This window comes from Canis lupus, chromosome 13, assembly GCF_003254725.2.
Source record: "Canis lupus dingo isolate Sandy chromosome 13, ASM325472v2, whole genome shotgun sequence".
Classification (NCBI taxonomy): domain Eukaryota; kingdom Metazoa; phylum Chordata; class Mammalia; order Carnivora; family Canidae; genus Canis; species Canis lupus.
In genome coordinates this window covers 18,056,254-18,079,895 of record NC_064255.1, presented here as the reverse complement: position 1 = coordinate 18,079,895, position 23,642 = coordinate 18,056,254, and the positions used below count along the sequence as shown (strand labels likewise).

The 23,642-nt window shown below is 42.5% G+C and overlaps 1 protein-coding gene and 1 long non-coding RNA gene across 7 annotated transcripts in view; one reads left to right on the top strand and one right to left on the bottom strand.

Moving 5' to 3' along the window:
* Positions 1 to 2,013, bottom strand: part of LOC118354188 (uncharacterized) — a 285,418-nt gene extending 283,405 nt beyond the window's left edge. For all 3 annotated transcript variants that reach the window (XR_004814213.2, XR_007401522.1, XR_004814214.2), the window contains exon 1: positions 1,664 to 2,013. This is a non-coding gene — a long non-coding RNA (uncharacterized LOC118354188). The remainder of the gene's footprint in view (positions 1 to 1,663) is intronic.
* SAMD12 (sterile alpha motif domain containing 12) overlaps positions 1,987 to 23,642 on the top strand; it is a 379,209-nt gene continuing 357,553 nt past the window's right edge. For all 4 annotated transcript variants that reach the window (XM_025451023.3, XM_049092620.1, XM_049092623.1 and 1 more), the window contains exon 1: positions 1,987 to 2,126. In XM_025451023.3, the coding sequence (XP_025306808.1) occupies positions 2,114 to 2,126 (13 nt within the window). In that variant the 5' untranslated portion in view covers positions 1,987 to 2,113. The remainder of the gene's footprint in view (positions 2,127 to 23,642) is intronic.

Sequence of the window (23,642 nt, the reverse complement as noted above, 5' to 3'; positions counted from 1 at the left end):
CACAGGAGGAATGACTCATTTGTAATGAGTTTAGGGGTCCTAGGTTCAGGGGATTCTAGTATAGAATCTTGAGGGTCATTTCTAGAAGTTCAGCCTACCATATATTACCTTGGTAATATATTACTATTGTTCGAATGAATGACAGATCAATTGTTGCTTTACTGTAGCAAGGAGAAGGCATAGATAATCAAAGAGTGGCTGGTAAATAGGTCATTTCATCTTCACTGCACATGAGAATCACCTGTGGGTTTTTAAAACTTAAGTGTCCCTATTCAAATGCTCAGAAATCCAGATTCTGTGAGATTAATGCGAGGCTTAAGATTGTGTGTTTGTAAAAGGCTGTGCACAGACAAGCTTGGGAGCCATTGATGCTGCCTGTCCCATGGCTTTCTTCTACAAACGTTCTAAGGAAAGACTTAATGAGAGGGGAGAGAAAGCACTTGGATTTCAGTTCCTTCCACATTTTGAAATGCTTGGTTACAAATTAGGTTGGAAAATTATTTTACCCGTGGCAAATACCCATTGTGTCTCACTGAACAGGACTCTGGCTACCGTACCAAGGATGGAAGCCTTGGGTTTGATTTGCACACAGCTCTATGGACACAGTTAAAGTATCACCAATGGCATTTAAGAGTGACATACAAGTATTTTTAAAATAGACAGCCATATTACTCAATAGTAGGACAAGGCACACATTCTTAGTGACCAGAAAAACAGGTGTGCAGGTACACAGAAAATTTAAAAAAAAAAAAAAAACACCAAGACAAAGGAAATCTAAAGAGTCATCTTTATGGGAAGAATCAAATATTTGTGCTTTCTTAGAATTATTTTCCAGAGTAGTTTTTAGAAATTATATATATAATTATAATATATAATTATATATATATGATGCCACTTCCACTCCCCCTATGCAAGGGGGTAAAAGAGCTGGGCGCTGAGTGGAAGTGGCATCATTCGAATTTCCAAGCTCCTCAAGGCCTTTAAAAAACTTACTATAGTCCCGAGTCATTATTTTCCCAAAACCATTCACTTACCGCTACCAGTCATAACTGCATCTGCGTTTCCACATGCAAGAAAACAAAAGGTTTGGGAACTTCATTTTTATCAGTATTTGCCAGCTCTGGAACTCTATTGCCCTCCACGTGATTCTTTCTCCTGTCTGCTTACAGCACCAACACCGGGGGTGAGGACACAGGGTCAGAAGTCGAAAGAACGCTAATTCTTGGGTGCTGTGGTTAACTGTCGGGCCCCATCACAGACCGCCAATGGGCTTCCAGGCCACAGAAGCTGAAAGTCTCCCAGCTGGGAAGCAAGGCAGCCTAACATCCTCTAACATCCTCAGGTGGGGATCCTGGTTCCTGGATTTGAGGAACCCAAAAGCCTTGAGGAGGACGCCTGTTTGGAGTTTTTAAGCCCCCCCCCCCCCCCCCCGACCCGTGTTAAATTTATCTCCACCTCTAGCACCTGGAGGCTCGGACAAAGCTCTACCACCTGGCGGGACCCTCCAGAACCCCGCGGAGCCCGGGGCGCACAGCAACAACTTTCAGCCGCACCCCGTGCAGCGGGCTCTGCTCTCCTCGCTAACCCGTGGAACAAGCCCACGAGATCCCAGCACAGACCTCGCCGCCTCCATCCCTCCGCACGACCCCCGCCAGGTGCTCACCCGCTTCCAAATGTCAGCGGAGAACTCAATCTCGGGTCTCTAGTCAGCGCCGAACGAAGCCCAGCGCAGGGCATCTTGGGAAATGTAGTCCCTTCCTCGTCTGGGGAGGTGGGGAGGTCGCTGGTTCTGCCCACGGGACAACTCCGGGAAGGGTCGTCCCGCCTGGGCCGCCTGCAGCGGGGGCTGCGGCCCGAGAGTGCGGACGGGGCCGTCCCCTGCCGAGGATCCGGGGCGGCCCCCCGGGTTAGAGGCACGTGGTGGAACTACATTTCCCAGGCCGCCCTGCGCGAAGCCGGAGCCGGCAGCCTCGCTCTGCGTGACCGCGGCAGGTTGGTCCTAGAGCAGATGAGCGCAGAATATTTAGGCGAAAGCGCGAGGAGGGGGGAGCGCGGGGCAGGAGGAGTATCTCGGCCGGGAAAATTATGCATGCGTTAGGGAAGCTCTGAGAGAATGGCTGTGGAAGGTAAGGGACGCTTGGGCATTTTAAGCTCCCTCTCCCAACCCGCGCACCCCAATACACACGTCCCTGATGAATCTTGGGGAACGTGGGGAGGAGAGAGGAGAGGGGGTGGTGGCGAGCGGGCCCTTTCCTCCTACACCTCTTGGCACTCACCTGAGCCACGGAAGGCCAGTAGGCGCTTCCTTCAGTTGCTTTGGAAAGACACGTAGGTGCGCAGGACTTTGGGGTTGGAGGCGAAGAGTACCCCCAAGGCGGCACGGTGCGCTGGGAGCGGGCGGGGAGCCGGGGAGACCGGCAGGAGGTCGAAGCCCCGAGCCTCCCCTGTCGCCGCCCCTCGCACCGCGGTCGGCGGGGTGGCCTCCGGACGGGGGATTCTGGTTTTGCACCCCCGACACGTGGGAGGGGACCCCGGCCAGGTGCGTCATCGGGAAGCACGGTCCTCGACCGGGGCCAGGGCCCCATCCTGCACACCCCGGGCAGCGGCGGCAGCGGATGTACTCAGGGGCGTTGGAGGTGTTCCCACACCTGCCTCTGTTAATACGACCATCCCGAGGTTAGCAAACTTTGCAGAAAAGAAATGGAAATCAGCCAGGAATAAAAAAAAGAACAACCAGCCTCTTCCGTTTGGGTGAATCCTTTCTCTGAAGACCACCTTCCTCTCTTTCCTAGTTTAATTTTGGCCTTTGGCTTTGCGGTTTTGGCTCTACAATAACTGTCTCCTTCGAATCTCCCGGTTGAAAGCAGGGGCAGGAGGTTGGTGAGGGATCCCCAGTTTTCATTTTAGATTCTCTTCCCTTGGGACACAGACTTTTTTTTTTTTTTTTTTTTGTGGAGGGCAGTTCATGGGGAAGAATATGTGGACCAGATGTGTTTGCGATGTCACATTAGAGGTCAAATTGTGCCTGAATGATAAAATAATTGTGTGACTGAAGGAGAGCCTACAGTTACCCGCAGAGTTAGGTCTCCTGAGTGTGGCTCAGGTAAGGGGCACTGGGATAGGAAGGAGAGGGCATGCCGACCAGCTGCATCTGGCTCCTTGCCAAGGGGAAATGAGCCTGTTCCTTGTAGTCTAGAGGGAATCACAGGGCTTGCTTCCGTCTTCCTCCCTGCCCAAGAAGAGAGCAATCGAACTACCCTTACTCCTGCTCTCATTATAATTACTTAACCACCTGAAGTAGCAACAACCTAGTTCTTCTGCTCAGTACCTTACCTCAAAAAACTATAGTCGTTGGACTGAGGTTCTGAGCTTATTATATTTATTATATTCACATCCGTGGTTTCTATATTACATATCCTAACATACATGGCTCTGAAAAAAAAAATAGCCAAAGAGGTTTGTAAGTTTTCTCAACAGTGCAAATGTACTAATAAGGTGAGAATCTGGCTTTCTGCATTGTTACAGTTGATGGTAAGTGAAATTAGACTTCAGATGAGTGAGAAAAGATAAAAAAGCTAAAGCTCATCTTGAGCTTTGGGCCAAGGTTAGGTTGACCTGCTGACACCCCTTCTGCCTCACACTTCACGTGACCTTGACTATCCTCTTTTCACTTTTTTGTGTTCCCAAGTGAGGGACACTCCCACTGGTTGCCAGCCCTCCGTGCATTTGAAAACAATTTCCTGTTCAGTGTAAGAAGTATAAAATTAGTCATATTTCTTGTCTGATGGGTTATTATACCAGCAACGGCAGACCTTGCAAAAACAAGAGCTTCAAAATGAAGTACACATGGACTGCAGAGGCTTATTTTATTTTCTAGAGATTTATTGGTTCAAGTGCTTGTCTCGTAGGCAGGAGATCCTGAGTTTGAATCACAATGAGGTCTCAACTTGAGGAATAAAGCAAGTCCTTTATACTTTGACTGCAAAGAGGATTCCTAGTTCTGTTTTTGCAAAGACAGTTTGCTCAGCTTAGACTGGGCCCTTCTTGGCTACTCCCACCTGATCTTTCAAACAGCTCAGGAAAAACTTCACCACTTCTGGGAACCTGTCTCAACCCTCTTACCCTCTGCCTTCCCAGCTTTCTGCCCTAGTCTGTGGGCGGTGCCTTCTGCACTATGCTTCCCTAGTACCTGTGCTTACACCTATTTTAACATTTCCATACTTAATTTCTCGATAGACTGACTATAAGACTGTAACCCTTTCAAGGCTGGGATCTTGTATGCTTTGCTGTCCCAGCCAATATTGCAGTACCTGACCCATAGTAGGTAGATACTCAGTGAATGATTATGGAATGTATAGGAAATAAATTCATGACCACTTTTGTAACTGACTCCATAAGTGTGCGTAGGGCTTTCTTAGGAGCCTAAATGCAACAAGACTTCTGAGAGATTTGAAGGTAGGGGAGATTTTTTTTTTTTTTTTAAGACTTATTTATTCAGTTCATGACAGACACAGAGGCAGAGACACAGGGAGAAGCAGGCTCCCTGCAGCGAGCCTGATGCAGGGCTCCATCCCAGAACCTGGGATCACTACCTGAGCCAAAGGCAGACCCTCAATCACTGAGCCAACCAGGCACCCTGAAGATAGGGGAGAGTTTTAAAGGGAGCGCTCCTCTTTAGTCTTTTGTCCTGATACTTGAAGAGTCCTTTAGAAAAGTGGTTCTTATTGGAGGGTAACAGTCCTAGTGCATTACTGGGATATATTGGGGCTACTATTGGTATTTTTTGTCCATGGGTCCCTCAGCTGTGTGTCCCTCAGCGCATGGCCATCCCATACAAAGTTCACAACCCAAAACCAAGTAACAGCTTGTGTCCCTAAGTTCATTGAGAAACACTGATTAGAGAAGGAATTTTTGCCGGAGGACCTGGATAGGAAATAGGTACTTAACATCTGAACTTTAGTTTCTGTATCTGGGAAAAAGTCACACTACTGTTTACTTCCCAGGAGAGTTGGGACGATTTAATAAAGGAGAGAGCTTACGGGAGGGTGCTTAGAACATAGATCCTCAGTAAATGTTTTTGTGTTCCCATCCTTCTTAAAAAAAAAAAACAAAAAAACAAAAAACCTTTTTGGCATGTTTCATATCTTGCATTTTCACTTACTCATACAAGCCTAATTAGTAGCAAATTAGAAGGTTTTTTTTATCATGTGTAACCTGTTTAAGCTTGACCTTGTGTTAAGTGTATAGTGTTAAAAGTATTAAAGGTGTTAAGAACAAATTGGGAGGGAGCTCTTTCATTTTGCTGAACCTGTAGCCTTGAGTTTAAAATGACAAAGAGGTGCCCTTTGTTTTTGGCTACCATGGGTTCTGTTTTCTTTGAATTTAATTACAGTATCTTGTTTCTATTCCTTAGCCTGGTGGAGACCCATGCCTCGTGTTTATGGTCAGCTGGGCAGCTTAGAGTTGTGCTTTCCAGCCATAGAGCACATGGTCTGCATTCAGGTTGGGATTATGTTTACATCCATTGTCTTTCTTCAAAAAAAAAATAATAGTATTTTAGAAAGTTACCCCGAATAGCTGGAAAAATTAGGGCCACCAGAGAGGAGGTAGCATGCAGAAACCACAAAGTAATCCATTCCCCATGGATGGACTGTGTAGATGATTGTGTCCATGAGGTGATGTTTAACAGACATGGATTGCATTATTATACAGGGAAAGGAAAAAAGTAGAGTCCTCAGGGACAGTGTTGTATTCACCTTTGTATTCCAAGATTGGTGGTTGGCACTTAAAGGACTGGGACAGTTTCACTGTTACAGTTTCACTGTCACTGAAACTGTAACAGTTTCACAAACGGGGTAAAAATGCCCCGAAACAAGAGAACAGTATTCCTACTCCTTATTCCCATTTTCTTTCCTCCTTGCTTTAACCTCAGTGCTACATAAAGAAAGTGGAGAGGATAAACTTCACGTGTAGTGTTTCTATTTCAGATCTAATGGACTAGTCTCTCTTATGTGGCAGAAAAATGATTTCCAATATTCAGCACTACCCCTCCCCAAAGAATTCAAATGGAAGGTGGTATGCTCTAAATGACATCTGCGTTAAGGAATCTGAGTTTTCCGTCCTAAACGAAGAAATTGACTCTCAAATGGCCTCCAAGTCATTCAACACTCAGGTTTTATGGTTTTCCTCCTATAAAAGAGCAAAAAAACTGCCCATCAGGAAGATATTGTAATAATAGCAGCTGGGGGAAAGGGCAAATGAGCTAGTCAAACATGTATAGCAGAAGCAGTCATAAATGAAGGCTCTCTATTCCACTTGAATTCAGAACTGAATCACAGGGACTCATGGAAGACTAAAGTGCCCTCTTTATAACAAGACTCCATGGGTTTTGGGTTTTGGTTTTGGTTTTGAGTTGGATGATAAAGCAGACTCGCTAATACTGCATCCAAGCAGAGAACATACCCCTCCTAGGAGTGCCTCCCCCTGTATCAGCCTGGGGAGCCATGGAGTATAGGTTCCTGCAGCAGCAAGTGGGACTCAAGGGGAGGATAGAGGCCCAAGCCACGTGTCCTTTGTTCCCTTTTATAGACTTGCATCTTAGTAGTTATTTCCTCTTTTGGAAAGAACCCAGGAGAGAGTAAAGAGAGACTGGAAGTGTCCTCATGGATTTCCCCTTATATGAGCCAGAAGGAAGGAGGGAGATAGCTCCTGGTGCTCACCCACCGACATGTTTCTAACTGCATTTCCTTCTTGAGACCCTCCTTTGTAATCCCGTCTTCTACTTGGTGCTGCTGTGTGTGGGTAGGCACTGTGTCTTAGGCCATGCCCATGGTAGACCCTTCATGAAGCTTGTTGAATGAATGACAGGAGGACAATTAACAGGTAGATTATGGATGCTTCTGATTCCCACCTGTGTTCACATACAGAGTAGGAGCCGTAGAAGCAATGGAAGTTTAGACCGGTTTCCCTAACAATTTCTAATCTGCATCATGATGTTGTTATTCAACTAACTCCTGCCTGATTCTCTTCCACTTATCACCAAGGGGTCTTTTTTTTTTTTTTTTAACCTAAATTTAATTTTTTTCTCTAGCGCATAAGATCTAACTTTCCTGTACCAGCAGCTTCTATGAATCCCTTTAAGATCTGAGTGTGGTGAATAGAAGCCCATCATCAAAAATTCCTGTCCAGTGGAAGAAGCAGGTTCATACCCTGCCTCCATGCTTGCTGGGACAGTGGTTCCTGCCACTTCTTGAGGACCTCTCAACCAGTTCAGACACGGCTTCAGTTTAATCCTACTCTTAAAAAAAAAAAAAAATATTTATTCATGAGAGAGATAGAGAGAGGCAGAGGGAAGAGAAACAGGCTCCTCGCAGGGGATCACGCCCTGAGCTGAAGGCAGACTCTCATCCGCTGAGCCCCCCAGGCATCTCTCAATTTAATCCTACTCTTGCATTGCCTGGCCCAGCCCTTTCTTTCTTAGTGTAGTCTTAAGCCAGAAGAAACCAGGGCAGGTGCTCATTAGGGGAGATTGCATAGAACTTTGCTGCCGTAACTGTTCTGCTCTGCTGAGTCACAGTGGATGCTGTGGTGACCTGCTACAGGAGGGGTATCCCGGGATCTGAAGCTGGTGCTTGAACTCCAGGAGTGTCATATGTTGTGCATTTAATTAGGAGACGGGTAGGGAATTGAAAACTCTTTTCACCGACATTCATAAAGGTTTTGCATCTTCTGTTCATAGCCAAAAGAACACAGCCGGTGTGCCAGGGAAGTCTCCTAGATTTGGGGAGGGGAGGAGTCTAATAAAGAAGGGAGCTTAGCCCATTCTGTATCTCCTCATCATTACTTTGCTGAAGAACACCAAGATGCAGATAGGTGGAATGATCTAAGTGCTAAGTACAAGCAGCAAAACGTAGGAGGTATGAGAACAAATGGAGCATTTAGTTCTGAGCTGGATGGGATAGCCTAACCAAGGGGGTAGTGTTCAAGTGAGTTTTGGACCAGGATATTGATGGGGGCGGGGGGAGGGATGGGAGAAAGAGCATAAAACAGTGGTGTCGGTAGAGTATTTCTACCAAATGGATTCTCCCCCCCCCCCCCCCCCGCCAAAGTCCTGGTGTTGTGGTTGTTCAGCCCTTTTAGGGCAGGAAAGTGAATGAGAATGCTACTAAGCCATGTCTGGTACAGTCCTCTTCCTGTGGGCTCTATTATCTGCTTGGCCAAACCTCCAGCACTCCCCACAGTCCAGTTGGATCTTGCATATGGTCCTTTTGAAACCACAGGAGCAAGCAAGGAAAGCTGCTCTCTTGTAAATCAAGCTGATTTCTCCCCAATTTTCTGAAGTGGAATGTAGCAGCGCTACCAGCTCTGAGCTGGCTCATGAGAGCAAACTTGGCTATATTTAGTCTGGTTTTTCTAAAGTGTGGGTGCAAGAAGCTGCTTGCACAGCTTGCCTCCCCGAGTGAAGAGCACAAAGGGGTGGCAGCTGTTGGGTGACAGGGGCGGCCACCTCACCAACTTCAGACTTTTTCCAAGGGCACTGAGGTTGGGAGGAGCCAGTTGCCAAATTCAGTTCTTTGCTCCTCAGCTGCCCTTGGTGCTGTGTTTGGTGCTACTCTTTAGGAAATCGCAAGTCTTCAGTGATTTGACATTTGCTTATAGATGATCCTAGAGTATGAAGCCTCGGCTATAGCTAATCTGGAGAGCGGGGACCGGAATGAGGTCAGTCCTGCTTGTGTCTCACCGTGGGGGCTCTAGCTGTATTTAAATGTATGAGCTCTGCAGCTAGACTGGGTGTGAACCCCAGCTCTGCCGAGGACCTGCTATGTGGGCCTGGGTAATTCACTGAATAGCTCTGAGACTTCTTTACTAATTTAGCAAATGAGAATATTAATAGGAATGACCTCATAGGCATATTGAGAGCATTAGATTAGTATCAGTAAAGTTCTTTAAGACCCATTCTGGTAGTTGCTCAATAAATACTCAGTAAATGTTAGACAACGTGATGGCAATGATGTCTCCTTCCTGCCGCACTTAAGAAAGCATCTAAGCTATTTTTATGGCTTTGTGATACACTGTCTGGTATAATAGGTACTCAGGGAAGGAATCTAGGTTCTCAGCATTGGCATAAGACCAACCAAATGTACTTGATAAAATGAGGCATCTTCACTTTTAATGTATTAGTTGAATATCTGATTCCCTATCATAATTAGGCAACAGAGGGAAGTAAAAGCTACAACAAGACTATATTCACTAAAGGGTCATCACTTATATGATTCCCGCCCCCCACCCCAAAACCTACTTGCCACTTAACACCTGCTGTTTTGTTGGTGTAGCTCTCTAATGGTCTCAGGATCCTCCAGCCATACAATATGTAAATTGATTGCAAAGCAAAATTTCAGATCTTGTGAAAGAAGAAAAATGTCAAGCACTCTGAAATTGACATTGGGTCACAGCTGTATGATTCCATTAGTTTTCCAGAGCAGATATGCCTGAGTTACACCAGATGCATTACAGAAGACCATAATCAACCTAATGGTGACTTGATAGGCACCAAAGAAGAATATTAGGATCATTTAAGGATCAAGAAGTCTTTGGCAAAAATTGATGCCCTAATATATGTATTTTTTTTAGGGAGGGGAAGGTCTATATAAATAGGCCATAAAGAGTCAAAGGTGAAATGAAAAATGTTTTGTCCTGCTTATATAAATCTTTTAGAAGGTACACAACAAAAAATTGGATTCTTTTTGTCTAATAATTAACACATTTACAATCATAATCTAAATTTGCTTAAATTTCTCCGTATCTCCTGAGATGAAATATCTAAACTATTCATGATTTTGAAACTTGAGTCCCTATTTCAAATATTCTTTGTTCTATATTAGCAGGTTAAGAAATTTAAAATGAGTTATATAAGTATCACTTACATACCATAAAATGCACCTTTTGTAGTTCTTTAAGTTTTGACAAATATAATGTATTCAGTCTTATAACTACTACAATCAAATTTAATTCCTACACCCCAAAATGTTTCCTTGTGCCTCTTTGTGGTTACCCTTCACCCACAGCTCCTGACAAATACTGCTGAGTCTTGCCTTTTCAGAATGGCATGTAAGTGATATACTATGTTGTCTTCTAGAATGGCTTCTTTCATTTATCTTAATGCACTTGAGCTTCACCCATGTTATTGTATGTATCCACTCAGTCCTTTTGTTACTGAGTACTGATTCCCTGAATGGACATACCACAGTCTATCTATTCACCAAATGAGGTACAATTGGGTTGTTTCCAGTTTTTGGTAAATGTGAATAACTACTATAAATAGTTTTTGTGTGAACATAAGTTTCTCTTGTATAAATAGGTAGGCATGAGGTTTTTGAGTCCTGTAGTAGATGTGTGTTAACTTTATAAGGAACTGCCAAACATTTTTAGAGTTACTGTGCCTCACGTGTGATACTGTGCCAGATTTTCCTCAGTTTGGATTTTCTCTGCATTGACAAATCATTGGTATTGACAATCTTACAGAAATAAGGGGATTACATTACAGGGTAGAGTTTAGGCAGATGGGATTAGGAGGAGTAGATTTTCAGAGGTGGGCTCTTTGTGCTACATTAGACAAGAGTGTAGCATGGCCATGGCAACTATACACCCTTGATTTAGATGTTAGTCCAGCTCTCAAACATGGATCTAGCCTAGAAATGCCACTGTTTTTGCATCCAAAAGAAAGCTGTTAAATTCTTGTGTTACTTACTCTAAAAGGCCCTTTTATCAAGCTCTAGATACTGAATCATTGTTGTCACATAAGGAAAGAAGCCCCAAATGAGGAAAGGCTTACCTGGGAGAATGATAGGCAAGAGCAGGAGGACAGGAAAGGGAAGACCATGTTTGAATCCACAGAAGAGTTGCTTACCCTGAGTGGGGAACAAACTTACTTGTCCCTGAAAGGAGTGGGCCTTATTTGCCAAGGGGAGTCATGAGTTCCGTTTTTGTGAAGCCTAAGAAAAGCTTAGTTGACTGTATCTAGTGTGATTTAAATTTTGAGGATGGCAGGGACCAGGGGCTTGTTTTGCACCTGTGTGCCATTCTGATCTAGAGTCGAGTCTTTCATCAGCTGTTCCTTTATATAGTGCGAGCAGTGCTTGTTTCACTTGCAAAGACCACTTTTTACCTGGCCTCAAACTTGATATAAGACCTGATGGCAGAATTGTTTCCAAGCACAAACAGTCTTAGAGGTATAATTTGGATAGTAATAAACTAGGATTTCCAGGATTTTTCCACTGGTCCATGTAACTGTGACATAGACCACTTGAATCTGGGATTGCTACAAAAATCCTGAATGCCTGTGCATTACATGGAGGTGAAAATGTTATTAACCAGACTTCAGTAGATGTACCTTGCCCTTGATTTTTGTCTTGGGTTTGCAATTGCCACCTTGGTGACCAGTGATTTACAGGTGTAGGAGAGAGCAACCAGTCACCAAGCAGTGGAGGTGGAGCATCCCATCTCTCAACCTTGGTTGAGTCAGTAGATGTGTGTCAGGGCCTTGTGATGTCCGAGCTCTTGCTTTCTTTTTTCTATTTTCTGATAAAACTTATCTTTTTTTTATGTTGGGGGTCCTTAATAAATACTTCTGTGTGGATAAACTGGGATTGACAGTTTGTATTGCAGTCATTGAGGAAGTTTGTGTGGGTATAGCATTTCTGTAGCTTAGAATTAAAATATTTTTCATTTTATATTCACAAATATTAAGTACTTCTTAATAGTTGAGTTTAATAGTCCTAATATGGCTGGGTATGCTGGGGAAAAGAGGTATGTTGGATCCTGACCTCTTTTTAGGTCTTTTCTTAATGATGAAATTCTCTCCTGGGACACTTAATAACACCCACATTCCTAATTCCCTACCTTGGATGTGTTGTTGTTGTTGTTGTTTTGGTAAATCAGAAGTGGGGCCTGGGTCCTGAGTCATTCTTACTAAATACGTTTGAGAGACCCTGATATAGGGGCAGGGTTCTTGCTCCTCTTAGGATATTAGATTGTTAACCCCTTTACCACTGTATATACAATTTGTGTACGGACATTACAGGCATTTTTCGCTGGGAAAAAGACTGGGGCTTTCATTCTGTTTTCACAGAGGTGAGGGATGAGTAATATGAGCCCTATGAGAACATGCATTTGACTTTTTCTTGTACAACTTCAGTGCCTACAGCTGTGTCTGACACATTGCAGGCATACAATTATTGAGGAAACAAGATAACTAATGTTTTGTGTCTACTCTGAGCCAGGTTCCTGGTGTCCATTCTAAACCTTAGTTTTCAAAATGCAGTGGGTTGGGTGGTTTTCCCATCTGGTAATTGAGGGAATTTAGGTCCAGAGAAGATAGGCTATTTCCCTCAGGCCACACAGCTAACTTGTGATGGAACCAGGCTTCGTTGCCAAACGTGCCATATTCCGGAGTCCTTTCTTGCTGTACTGTGTCGCTTTCTGGTTTTGTTCTAGTTCAGTTGTTTGGTTCTAGTTTACTAGCTCTGTCAGGGAAATGTTAGTAATTTAAGAAAAACAACATTATAGTAAAACAAATCATTGCTTATTTGGGCTCTGAAGTAGGAAAAACTCAGGTATTTGAGTTGAATCAGTAATGTGTTTATCTGATACAGCTCTGTACAGTTTTACTACTTTCCTTGTAAGGAGCCCCAGGTCTTCAGGTTTTTGTTTGTTTTCCCATGCTGCCTTCCAGGTTCACAATTAGTGTAAATTTCTACTTGATTTGGACAGGAAGGATTCACTGTGCACTCGTGATAGGCTCAGCACTCTGAATGGTGCAGGGCAATATAAAAGAATCTAAGGCTGTAAACCTTCCCATCGTGAGACTTACAATCATGTCAGAGATTCAAGATCTGTATTGCGAACGTATCCCAGTAGAAAAGGTGCAGGCATGGACAGGGCATGTGGGTAGGGCAGGCTGTGTGTGGGGGCTGTGCTCTCTTAATCAGGGAAGCTACCACACCCGCAGCAATGGCCCACCCACTTTCCTGGGCTCCCCAGGAGAAGTCAGCATAGTTTTAAAGAAAAGCGTGAATGAACTGCTACAGAAAGCTTGGTCATAACCTGGAGAAATTGTAAACACAAGCTGAAGTAATAAGAGAAAAGGAAAAGATGTGAGAAATCTTTCATAGGGGGAGAGGATGGTAAGATTTGGGATTGCTTCCTTATAGGGTGTGGCAGACATAATTGCTCCCGACTCTCCACTGCCAAAAAAATAAAGTCCAGAGTCCTTCCAGAGTCCTTCCCAGGCTATGGCCTTCCTGCTCCAGAATGATTTCCCTCCCTCTTCGTTTAGGATCTGCCCTGATAGTCTGTGGAGCCCAGAGATCAGCTGTCTGCTGGCTCTCTGTGTACCTTGGGATCTCACTCCCCACAGCATTGCTTAGGCTCTTCTCCCCCTCCCCCCCAGTGCCTGTCTCCCACGGGTTCACTTGGTGTCCTCCCATCCTTCTGTGCACATGTCTACAGCAAGAGGATAGGTGGGTGTGAGATGGAGATCTTCCCATATGAGAACTGTGTGTCTACCAGGCAATTACAGTGCTGAAGGGGTAGGATGAGGAAGCTGAGGGAGATGGGAAGAAGCAACAAGTGGTAGCAGGAAACATGTCAGGATGGAGTGTGCCGGCGTCACTGATGGTCAACACCTGCCAGCGAGGTGTGCGCTGGGAAGTGTCCACGGGGTTTGGCAAGTAGTAAAATATATTCTAATGAAATGGGGAAGCAAATACATATTATAATTTAAGGTTTAAGTGGGTGATGAGGACACCACTCTTGATGCAAAAAGTATTGAAGAATGAGGGAGAAGTAGTTATAGCAAGAGAGTGATTGAAATTAAAGGAGCTTTAAACATGGTGAGAAGACCTAAGGAGAGAGGTGGAGGCCCTTACCTAGCTGGGAAGCAAGTTCAAAAGAAGCTTTTCTTTTTCTTTCTTTTTTTTTTTTAAGCTAGAAATATTTGAGTTTGTAGATGATGTGTGTGAAATAACCAGTGGGGAGAGAGTTTGAAGATACAAAGAAGGGAATATTGGTAGAGCAAGGACCATCAAGAGTTTAGATGGATTACCTCTTGGAGAAATTTTTTTTTTTTTTCTGGAAGGGGTGGATGGTGCCTGGTGCAAATGAGTGTCATAACTAAAATACTAAAGTACTAAACTATCAAGATACACTAATACCTATACTATGTGATAGGCATGGTCTTAACTGTTTCTCCTATAATAAGTCATTCACCTTCACATCAGTCCTATATGGTAAGTAGTAGTATCATCTCTGTTTGTAAATAATGAAAGGGGCACAGAGAGGTTAAGTAACTTGCCCGTAGTCACTCAGCTGGAAAGTGGTAGAGCCGGAATTTGTTAAAAACAGAAGATGTCTGTCCATTTTCCTAGTTAAGAAACGTTCAGGAATACTGCATTAAGATACTACCATCCTTTGAATCCTCTTTAAAAATGAGGCTAGTGAAGGATGACCTTTAAGAACATACAGGTCATTGCTGTTTTTCTTGTGAATTAGTTTATTTTGTAATAACTCCAGGTCAGATATGTATGGAATAGGACTTTGAATTCACAAATGTTGGAGGAAGGTATCATTTTCAGTAGTCCTTTTCCAGAGAGGTTAGTCCTTGGTGAGTGCTTGCCTGTGGAACCAGGTGTTGGGTGCACAGTCCAGCCAGTAGGTGCCCCAAGGGCACTCTGATCCTACAACTTGGGTTTGGGCTTTCAGGTAAACAGTAAGGTTAACGCCCCAAAGGAAAAGTTTTCACTTTTGGGTACAGAGAGTAAACTTAGCCAGTATCACAATTTGCCAAGAAAAGAACATGCTCCCTATTTCCTCCTGTATCTTGCTCCTTTCCTGCTTTTAAAACTTGAAGATTTAGGTTTCCAGGCTAGGCTGCTAATGCCGTTGTCCCGGATTCTTATGGTAATGGAGAGTGATTTTTTTTTTTCTGGCTGATTCTTGGACTGTTGCTTGCTAAGTGCCTCTGTACACCCCCATGAAATTCCTGCCTCCCTTTGACCTGCTTTGCCTGGCCAGAGTTTCTTAATTGAAACTCAATAGCTGGTAGCTTTTGGCACCCGCGTGTTTGCTAGGGCTCACCCCAAGGCCATCATCAGTGAAATCATACCGCCTTGGCTTTACACAGCACTCTGTGCTTTCCAAAGTACAGTTTCTCATCTGAACCACAGATGATCCATTGGCAGCTGGGACAGATGCTCTTGTTCCCATTTCATAAATAAGGATGTGAAAGTTCCCTCACCCAAGGTCACATAACATATTGGTGGCAAAGCTTAGATTTAGAACTTGGTGTCTTGAGTCTTTTTATGGCTTCTATTACTGCTGCCATGATTGAAGGGATGGCACAATGCCTACTGTGAAGGGGTTTGCAAGTGGGATGTTCTACAAGGGATCAAGAATTTTTCTGAAATTATAGATGACAGCAGTCAGAGTGGGGTCCTCTAGTTCTCTAGAGGCACCCAATCCTTAGGATCAAGTAGTGAGAAGTTCCTTTTTTTCCCCCTCTCCCATTATTTTGTTGATTTGCCATAACTATCTTCTAAATAGCTATATTAAAGTAATATTTAAACATATTTTTTTCTGAATATGAAAATCCTTCATAGTCCCCATAGACAAAAGAAGGAACAAACTAGGGATAACAGTAACTAGCATTTATTTAGGCACTCAATGATACTAGCAGCCAGGGTTGCTCTTCAACCGATATACCCTGGTACAGCTATATTGGTTTTTGATAGCCAATGACTTCTGAATATCTTACCTGTTCCCAATCCCATGAGATGGTTCTTAATATTCTCTCCATTTCCTACATGAAAAAATTGAGGCCCAGAGAGCTTAAATAATTTCCTCAGGGTCACCAGCTGGTAAATGATAAAGCATTCAAACCCAAGTTCAGTTGACTTCAGTGCCCTTCTGTTGCCGCTGCTAAAAGCTTTATATTAAAAAAAAAAAAAAAAAAAAAAGCTTATAGACCACCCCAGGGGAAAGTTCATATTTCCTTCTGGGCTTTGTATTAGGTATATTAAGTAACTCATTATAGCTGGTATAACTTGTCCTTCCAGCAAATCTCAATAGGTGTTTAGTTGATAAAATATTAATGTGTTTGTGTTTTTTGGTCATTGTGTAAATATAATGAACAATCTCATTCTCTGTAGATACAGCATTTAATAAGGCCCATGATGGGAGGTCTTGTGAGAGCAACAAAAAACTGAGTTTCAGAAGGGTGTCCTCTCATTCAGTCCATTCTGTCCCTGTGACTCGATAGTCATTTTCAAGGTCAGAGCCATAGAAAATGCCTATTTTTTGTAAGGTGTGTCTGTTTTGAATAGAATGAGAGGTCTGTACAAGATGAGGACAGGATCCAAGTTAGTTGTAGAACTCCTACCTGTCACACATTTATGTTCCTCTCCACTATTACAGATTGGTTATTCACACAAACTACTTTTGATTATTGCCATGACCTTCTATTCTGATTTTTTCAGTTTATTCTGACTAGGTTTTCTACACCTTTTTTTTTTTTTTTTTTTTTTTTTTTTAAGTTTCATTTTGGCTTCCTGGTTTATCTAGTCATCCTGTACTGTGTCCTTGATCTTTTTCCTGTTAGTATGTGGAGTCTTTTTTTTTTTTTTAAGATTTTATTTATTCATGAGATACAGAGAGGCAGAGACACAGGCAGAGGGAGAAGCAGGCTCCATGCAGGGAGCCTGACGTGGGACTCGATCCTAGGTCCCCAGGATCAGGCCTTGGGTTGAAGGCGGCGCTAAACCGCTGAGCCACCAGGGCTGCCTAGTATGTGGAGTATTCAGCCACTTTTATTAGTATTTAAAAAATTTTAAGTCAACATTCAGAAACACTGCAGTTCTTCTTTTCAATCAATATGTATCTTTGACCTCTTACTGGTTATTATATATATATATCTCTCCCCAGTAATACTTTATATATATATATATCCCCAGTAATAAATATATATATTTTTTATTGGAGTTCAATTTACCAACATATAGCATCACACCCAGTGCTCATCCCACCAAGTGCCCCCCTCAGTGCCTGTCACCCAGTCACCCCAACCCCCTGCCCACCTCCCTTTCCACTACCCCTTGTTAGTTTCCCAGAGTTAGGTGTCTCTCATGTCTTGACACCCTCCCTGATATTTTCACTCCTTTTCTCTCCTTTCCCCTCCATTCCGTTTCACTATTTTTTATATTCTCCAAATGAATGAGACCATATAATGTTTCTCCTCCTTTGATTGACTTATTTCACTCACTATAATACCCTCCACCTCCGTCCACGTTGAAGCAAGTGGTGGGTATTTGTCGTTTCTAATGGCTGAGGAATATTCCATTGTATACATAGACCACATTTTCTTTATTCATCTTTCGATGGACACCGAGGCTCCTTCCACAGTTTGGCTATTGTGGACATTGCTGCTAGAAACATCGGGGTGCAGGTGCTCTGGCGTTTCACTGCATGGACCTCTTACTGTTAATATTTTAAAATTAGGGTTTCATTTTTCAGATGACCAAACACAAATATTTTATATATGAACATAGGCAGACAAATATCCTTTACTATTTAGTAAATGTTTGCTGTATACCATGGATTGTTACTTATTCTGTGTAATATCTGCTACACAGTTATTCCCATTTTGCAGGTGAGGAAATAGGCTGTGGGTAAGTCACTTTCCTGAGGCTACTTAGTAAAAAAAATAAAAAATAGAGCCTGTGTATGTATGTACGTATGGTTGAATTATCATAATAGTGGCTAAATTTATTGAGTTTATACTATATGCCAGGGAATATGACAAGTACTTTATAAACTTAAAATTTAGATTTTATTATGTGAACATAATTTACAAATCGTTCTTTAAAAATTGCTTTATAATATTGTTATTACTGTTGGCTTAGTGTTTTATAAACTTACCACTAATTAGAACCAGAAGTTCCTCTCTTAAATCTCCTTCCAGTACATTCATGTGCTAGGTAATCTGTCAATTTCCATTCACTGAAGAAATCCCTGCCCTGCCCCCCTAAAATCTGACTTGTTTCAAATAGGTCTCTAGACATGATTCAGCACTGTTTGGACTGCCTTTCACCTCAGTCCTTCAGATGCCTTTTTTGATGTCTGTGTTAAGTTCCCACTTTTAGGACCCTAGGTCTTTGTCCTACCTTGTTCTCACCTGGGTTTTGATGGAACACATTCTCCAGTTACTTCCTGAGGAAAAGGTACATAGGAAGCATGCTTTTGAGAATTTGCATATCTGAAAACATTCTATCCTTGTACTTAATAACCCAATTTTTAAAATTTAAACTATTTTCCCCTTATAATTTTGAGGTTTCTAGTATCTCCTGGTTTCCAGTCTTTATTGTGAGAAATCTGAAGCCATTCTGATTCTTGATCATTTGCATGAAATATACATTTTTCTTGAACTTGTTTAATCTTTGTCCCTAACGTTGAGAAATTTCATGGGACTCTGCCTGGTGTGAGCCTATTGTCATCTGTTGTGTATTTAGTGTTCTTTCAAAGTGGAAACTCATGTCATTCATTTCAGGGAATTTCTTTTTTTTTGGGGGGGGGGGCAGGATTTCATTTGAATTATTTCCTTTTATCCAGTTCTGTTCTTTATTTCTCTATCTGCTATCTTTAAGATGTTAAGATGCTAAAGTTACTGGACTAGTTTTCAGTTTGTTTCCTATTTCTCATCGGTTCTTTTTTGTTTGTACTTTTCAATTTTTATCTCTCAAGCATCGTTTTTAATTTTTTCTTGAAATTTTTATGGCCTTCTAATCTTTGTGGATGTAATATCTTTCCATACTTCATTGAGGATATTAATGCTAACATTTTGTTCATACTCTGCTTTTCATGTTTCTTCCACGTTGCTTCCTCTCCCCACCCCCACAATTCATTCTGGTCTCTGTTCTTGTTAGATATGCAAGTGTTTGTAGATATTCGGCTCTCTGCTCTTGAGTGACCTACTTAGTTTTTTTTTTTTTTTTAAAGTTCTCAACAGATGGAACCTGTCAACTATGGTCTTCATTATAAGATGTATTGGCTGGAGTTTTAGGACCAAGGAGGGGATTATCTTATATCAGAATGTATGTCTTTTTTTTTTTTTTTTTAATTGGACTGGTTAATCACTCAGAAGACCCAGTATTCAAATTCCAAAATCTGATTCTAGAATCTATGCCCTTATTTACTTATTTTCTTAATTTTCAAATAAGGTTCAATGTCTGGGTATAGTTCATTGTATTATTTCTAAGAAAACATCTAAATGTAGATTTTTACAAGCATTATGATTTTTTTGTTTAAAGTTTTTGAGAGAGAATGTGTACAAGTGGAGGTGGGTAGGTAGGCAGAGAGTCAGGGAGCAGCAGACTCCCCACTAAGCAGGGAGCTCGATGTGGGGCTCCCTCCCAGGACCCTGACATCATGGCCTGAGCCTGAGCCAAAGGCAGGCACTTAACCAACTGAGCCACCCAGGTGCCCCTAGGCATTATCATTTCTGAAGATGATTTAACCAGAAACTTCCATTCACTACAAAAAACATGGTGCATGGTATGTGCTCAGAAATTTTTTGTGAAGTGAATTGATATTTTACTCAGCGCATGAGGCCTTCAGAACAACATGTAATAGGATGTAGAAAAACCCAAGTTCCCTAACTCCCATCCTGGTGTATGGTGTATGTGCATACACTCAAATGTGACAAAGGTGCTCATGCAAACCCAGATAGATTCAATCTCAAGAGAGATGTCCTGCTCATGGGACATCTTGGGATAAGAGTGTTTCTTTATATTTGGGATCAGGAGTTAATATTGAGGTGGCATCAGCCATGTGTTAGCCTGAAAGAGGCAAGAGAAAGGGCTGACTGGGCTCTTAGTAACTTGGCATTATACCTGTAAATACCTGTGCATTCAGGTTACAACATCTCGGATCTTGGACAGCTTCTAGAGAGTTTCCCATCTGCTTTCTGCTTACTGGGTCTTTTTGAACTTAAAATGGAGAGCTATACCTAAGGGCTACCCACAGCTGCCTCTTTCCATCCTGACTAGCTTTTTCTTCTCTCTCCTTTTGTGTCTATGCACTGGTTCCTTATCATTGGAGGGAGAATGGGGTTGGGGCTTGATAATGTTGAGCCAGTGCCAGTCTTTTTAGAAGAGTCAGCTGTCAAATCAAAAGGACATGGCTACCTATCCTCTCATTTTGACATCTGGGCTTGCATTCTCAGGGAGGGCAGTAGAGTCCAGAACCCTATCAAAGAAGGTGAGTGAGACCATAGCACTAAGAATTTTCTCCCAATGAGAATGTGAGGCAACCTGTTTAAAGATGTGTCCAGAAAAAAACTTGAACTTATGATACTCAGTTGGCCGACCATGTTGGGTTTGTCAGGAGATAAGGAGGAAAAAAAAAGGAGCTGTACTAGAAAATCAGATAATGGTGAAGAGGATATGGTATCTGGAAATACTTAAGGAAAAATCACTTCCCAGGCATGAAGAGAAAAAATAATTTCTGGAGTTATAAAGCTATATCAACTATTTAGACCTGAAAGTATAGTTTGTTGTAAACCTAAAGGTTTAAATTTTTACATAATTTAATATATTCTGTTAATGTCCTAGAGCAAGATACTATTAGAAATTCAAGCATTTAAAAAAAAAATGCAACATAGCAACATTTCTCTACCTTTTAAATTAACCTTTTAAAATAACTGTGATTACATGCTTGTTATATATTCTCTGGAAAGTAAATAGGAAAAAAATGATCCATAGACCCACCCTCAAAAGATAAGGTATTGCTAGTATTTGGCATACTTTTTCTAGCGTTCTTCTCTTTGTATGGTTTTTAGTTTTGCGTAGCAGTCGTAAGGTATTTTGCTTGCCTTTTAGTAGGATTTTTTTGGTCTTCAATTGGAGCTGACTGTGGTTCTGTTCTGATAATGCATGTATGGGATTTATTCTATTCTTGTCAGGAGGCTGAATAAGCAGTTCTTCAGTTTTTGGCTTGAATAAATTCTGTGCTTTTAACATAAAACATTGTTCAGATTAGAAGTGAATAATCCTTAGAGCAAAGAAGTATGATGTATGTTTTACAACCACTTAAAAAATGTCAAATCTAAAAAAAAATCAAAAGCACAAAAATGGCTTGGGGGAAATATGTATCACAAAGATAAGACTAAGACTCCTGAGGGACAGACTGTCCTAGGACCACGGAGTGTGTCATCATAGATGTCTAGTAATATTTTTTAAGTATACAATACTTACATGCAACACCATGGTCTCAAAGAAATCTTTATCTAGAGGCATAGAAGAGAGGAACCTCATGTCATAGAGGTGCCACTGAAATCAGAGATAGGAATTCTGGTCCTGCTTGCACTGCTAACTAGTTGCTGCCTCAGAGGGACCTGCCCTCAGTATTATCACCAATAAAATGAGGCTGTTGAGCTATATAATTTTAATGAGTTTCTATCCTCCTCTGACATTCAGTGACTCAATGAATTTATGATTCTGGGACCAAGCACGGAGAACATAAAGATTAAAAAAAAAAAAAACAAAAAAAAAACCTAGCAGCTACCTTGACTCCTTTCCCTCCTCCCTCACATCCAGTCAATTACTAGGTTTGACCCATTTTACTCTCTAAGTCAGGGGGTGGCAAATAACCACCTGTTTTCTTAAAGTTTTAGTGGAACACAGTTATGATCATCAGTTGATGTATTATTTATTGCTGCTTTTGTACTATAGTGGCAGAATGGGGTAGTTGCCACTGTGTGGTTCACAAAGCTTTTGAAATATTTACTACCTGGCCTTTTATGGAAAATGTCCATCAACTCCTGATCGAAATCATTGGCAAACCTCTCATCCTAACGGCCTTTGCCCTGATTCTCACCTGCTGAATCCAAGAGCCTCTAAAATGAGTTTTTCTGACTCCAGTTTTGAGCCTCCCTAAGGTACTGTGCATGGCAACAGTATATTTAAAAAAAAAAAAAGCAACCTTAACACCAACTTGCTTTTAAAACCTTACATGGGCAAGCTGCTAACTCAGGATAAAATTCAAATTCTTTATCTAACACAGGATGTTAAGAAGTCATAGGACCTTACTGACATCTGAAGGCCTTTTTGGTCACAAGAGGCAAGGTGTGGTTTAACATGATGATACACACTGTAGGAATTGGAAAACCCAACTAGCCTTAAGTAGAAGAGGCTGTGTGTTCCCTCACCTCCTTGAGAGCCTCGCTCTACGTCTGGCCTCGGGAAAAGTTTAATCCAGATTTCTAGTTATTTCACCTGGACTGCATTTCCTTTTGTTGATTCCTCATGTGTGTGTCCCTCTTCACCTAGAAGCTTTACTCTTGAGAAGTCAGGACTGCTATGGCAGTTTCTGTCTGATCCTTCTGTGCACACATCTGGCAGGGACAGAAAACAAGTCCCTTCCCAGTAATTCCCACACCAGCACAGAAGTCTCTCTGATTGGACGGCATAGGTCATGCGGTCAGGGGTATGGCATGTGCTGATTGGCTTAGCACCAGTTCACATATTTAAACCCTGGAGTTGGGTAAGATCCCACCTGAACTATAAAAACTGGAGAGGGGGTGGTGTTATTCCCAAGCAAACATTGCTCTATGGTGGAAACAGGGTGAATGGAAGTGGATTGGAACAGAATAACCAAGATTCACCTGAGCACACCATGAGCAGGATTGCATAGGTGGTCAGAAGCAGTAGCAGTTGCTGTGCCTGGGGAGGCCAGCAATCAGTATTCCAAGGTTTGGGGATTGTGGTTGTCTCACTCAGTGGTCCTTAATTCTGGCCAGTTGTTAAAAGTGCCTGATGCCTGGGCTCCATGAGGACGCATTAATTTGGGTTCTCTACCGGCTGGCTGGGTATGAGTAACTTGACAAGTTCTTTGAGTTATTCTAATGTGCAAACTGAACTATTGACTGGGTTAAGGTCTAGATTCATTTACTGATTTTGTGGAATGGGAACAATCCTATTTACCCAGCAGGATTGTTGTATATTGATGCGTATAAGGAATGGCCTACTTATGTGCTCAAATAAATGGTAGTTTCTTATCTGTGGTTCTTACCTTTACAGGGATACTGTATTGGATCCCTAAGACACAAAATATCACAGAGGAGAGGGGAGTGACCCCTCCCCTCCCTCCCTCCCTCCCTCCCTCTCTCTCTCTGTCTCTCTCTCTCTCTCTCCCTCCTCCCTCCCTCCCTCCCTCCCTCCCTCCCTCCCTCCCTCCCCCCTCCCTCCCTCCCTCCCTCCCTCCCTCTCTCTCCCTCCCTCTCTCTCTCTCCCTCCCTCTCTCTCTCTCCCTCCCTCTCTCTCTCTCCCTCCCTCTCTCCCTCTGCCCTCCTCCCTCCCTCTGCCCTCCTCTCTCTGTTTTTGTTTGGGGGTTTTTTGTGTGTGTGTGTTTTTTTTTTGTGTGTGTGTGTGTGTATACACATCCTTTCTATCTCCTTTTTATAAGGATACCAGTCCTATTGGAGTAGGGTCCACTTTTATGGCCTCTTTAATCTTAATTACCTCAAGTGTCAGGTCTCCAAATATAGTCACATAGGGGTTAACACTTCATATGAGTTTGGAGCTGGGAGTGAGGGGACA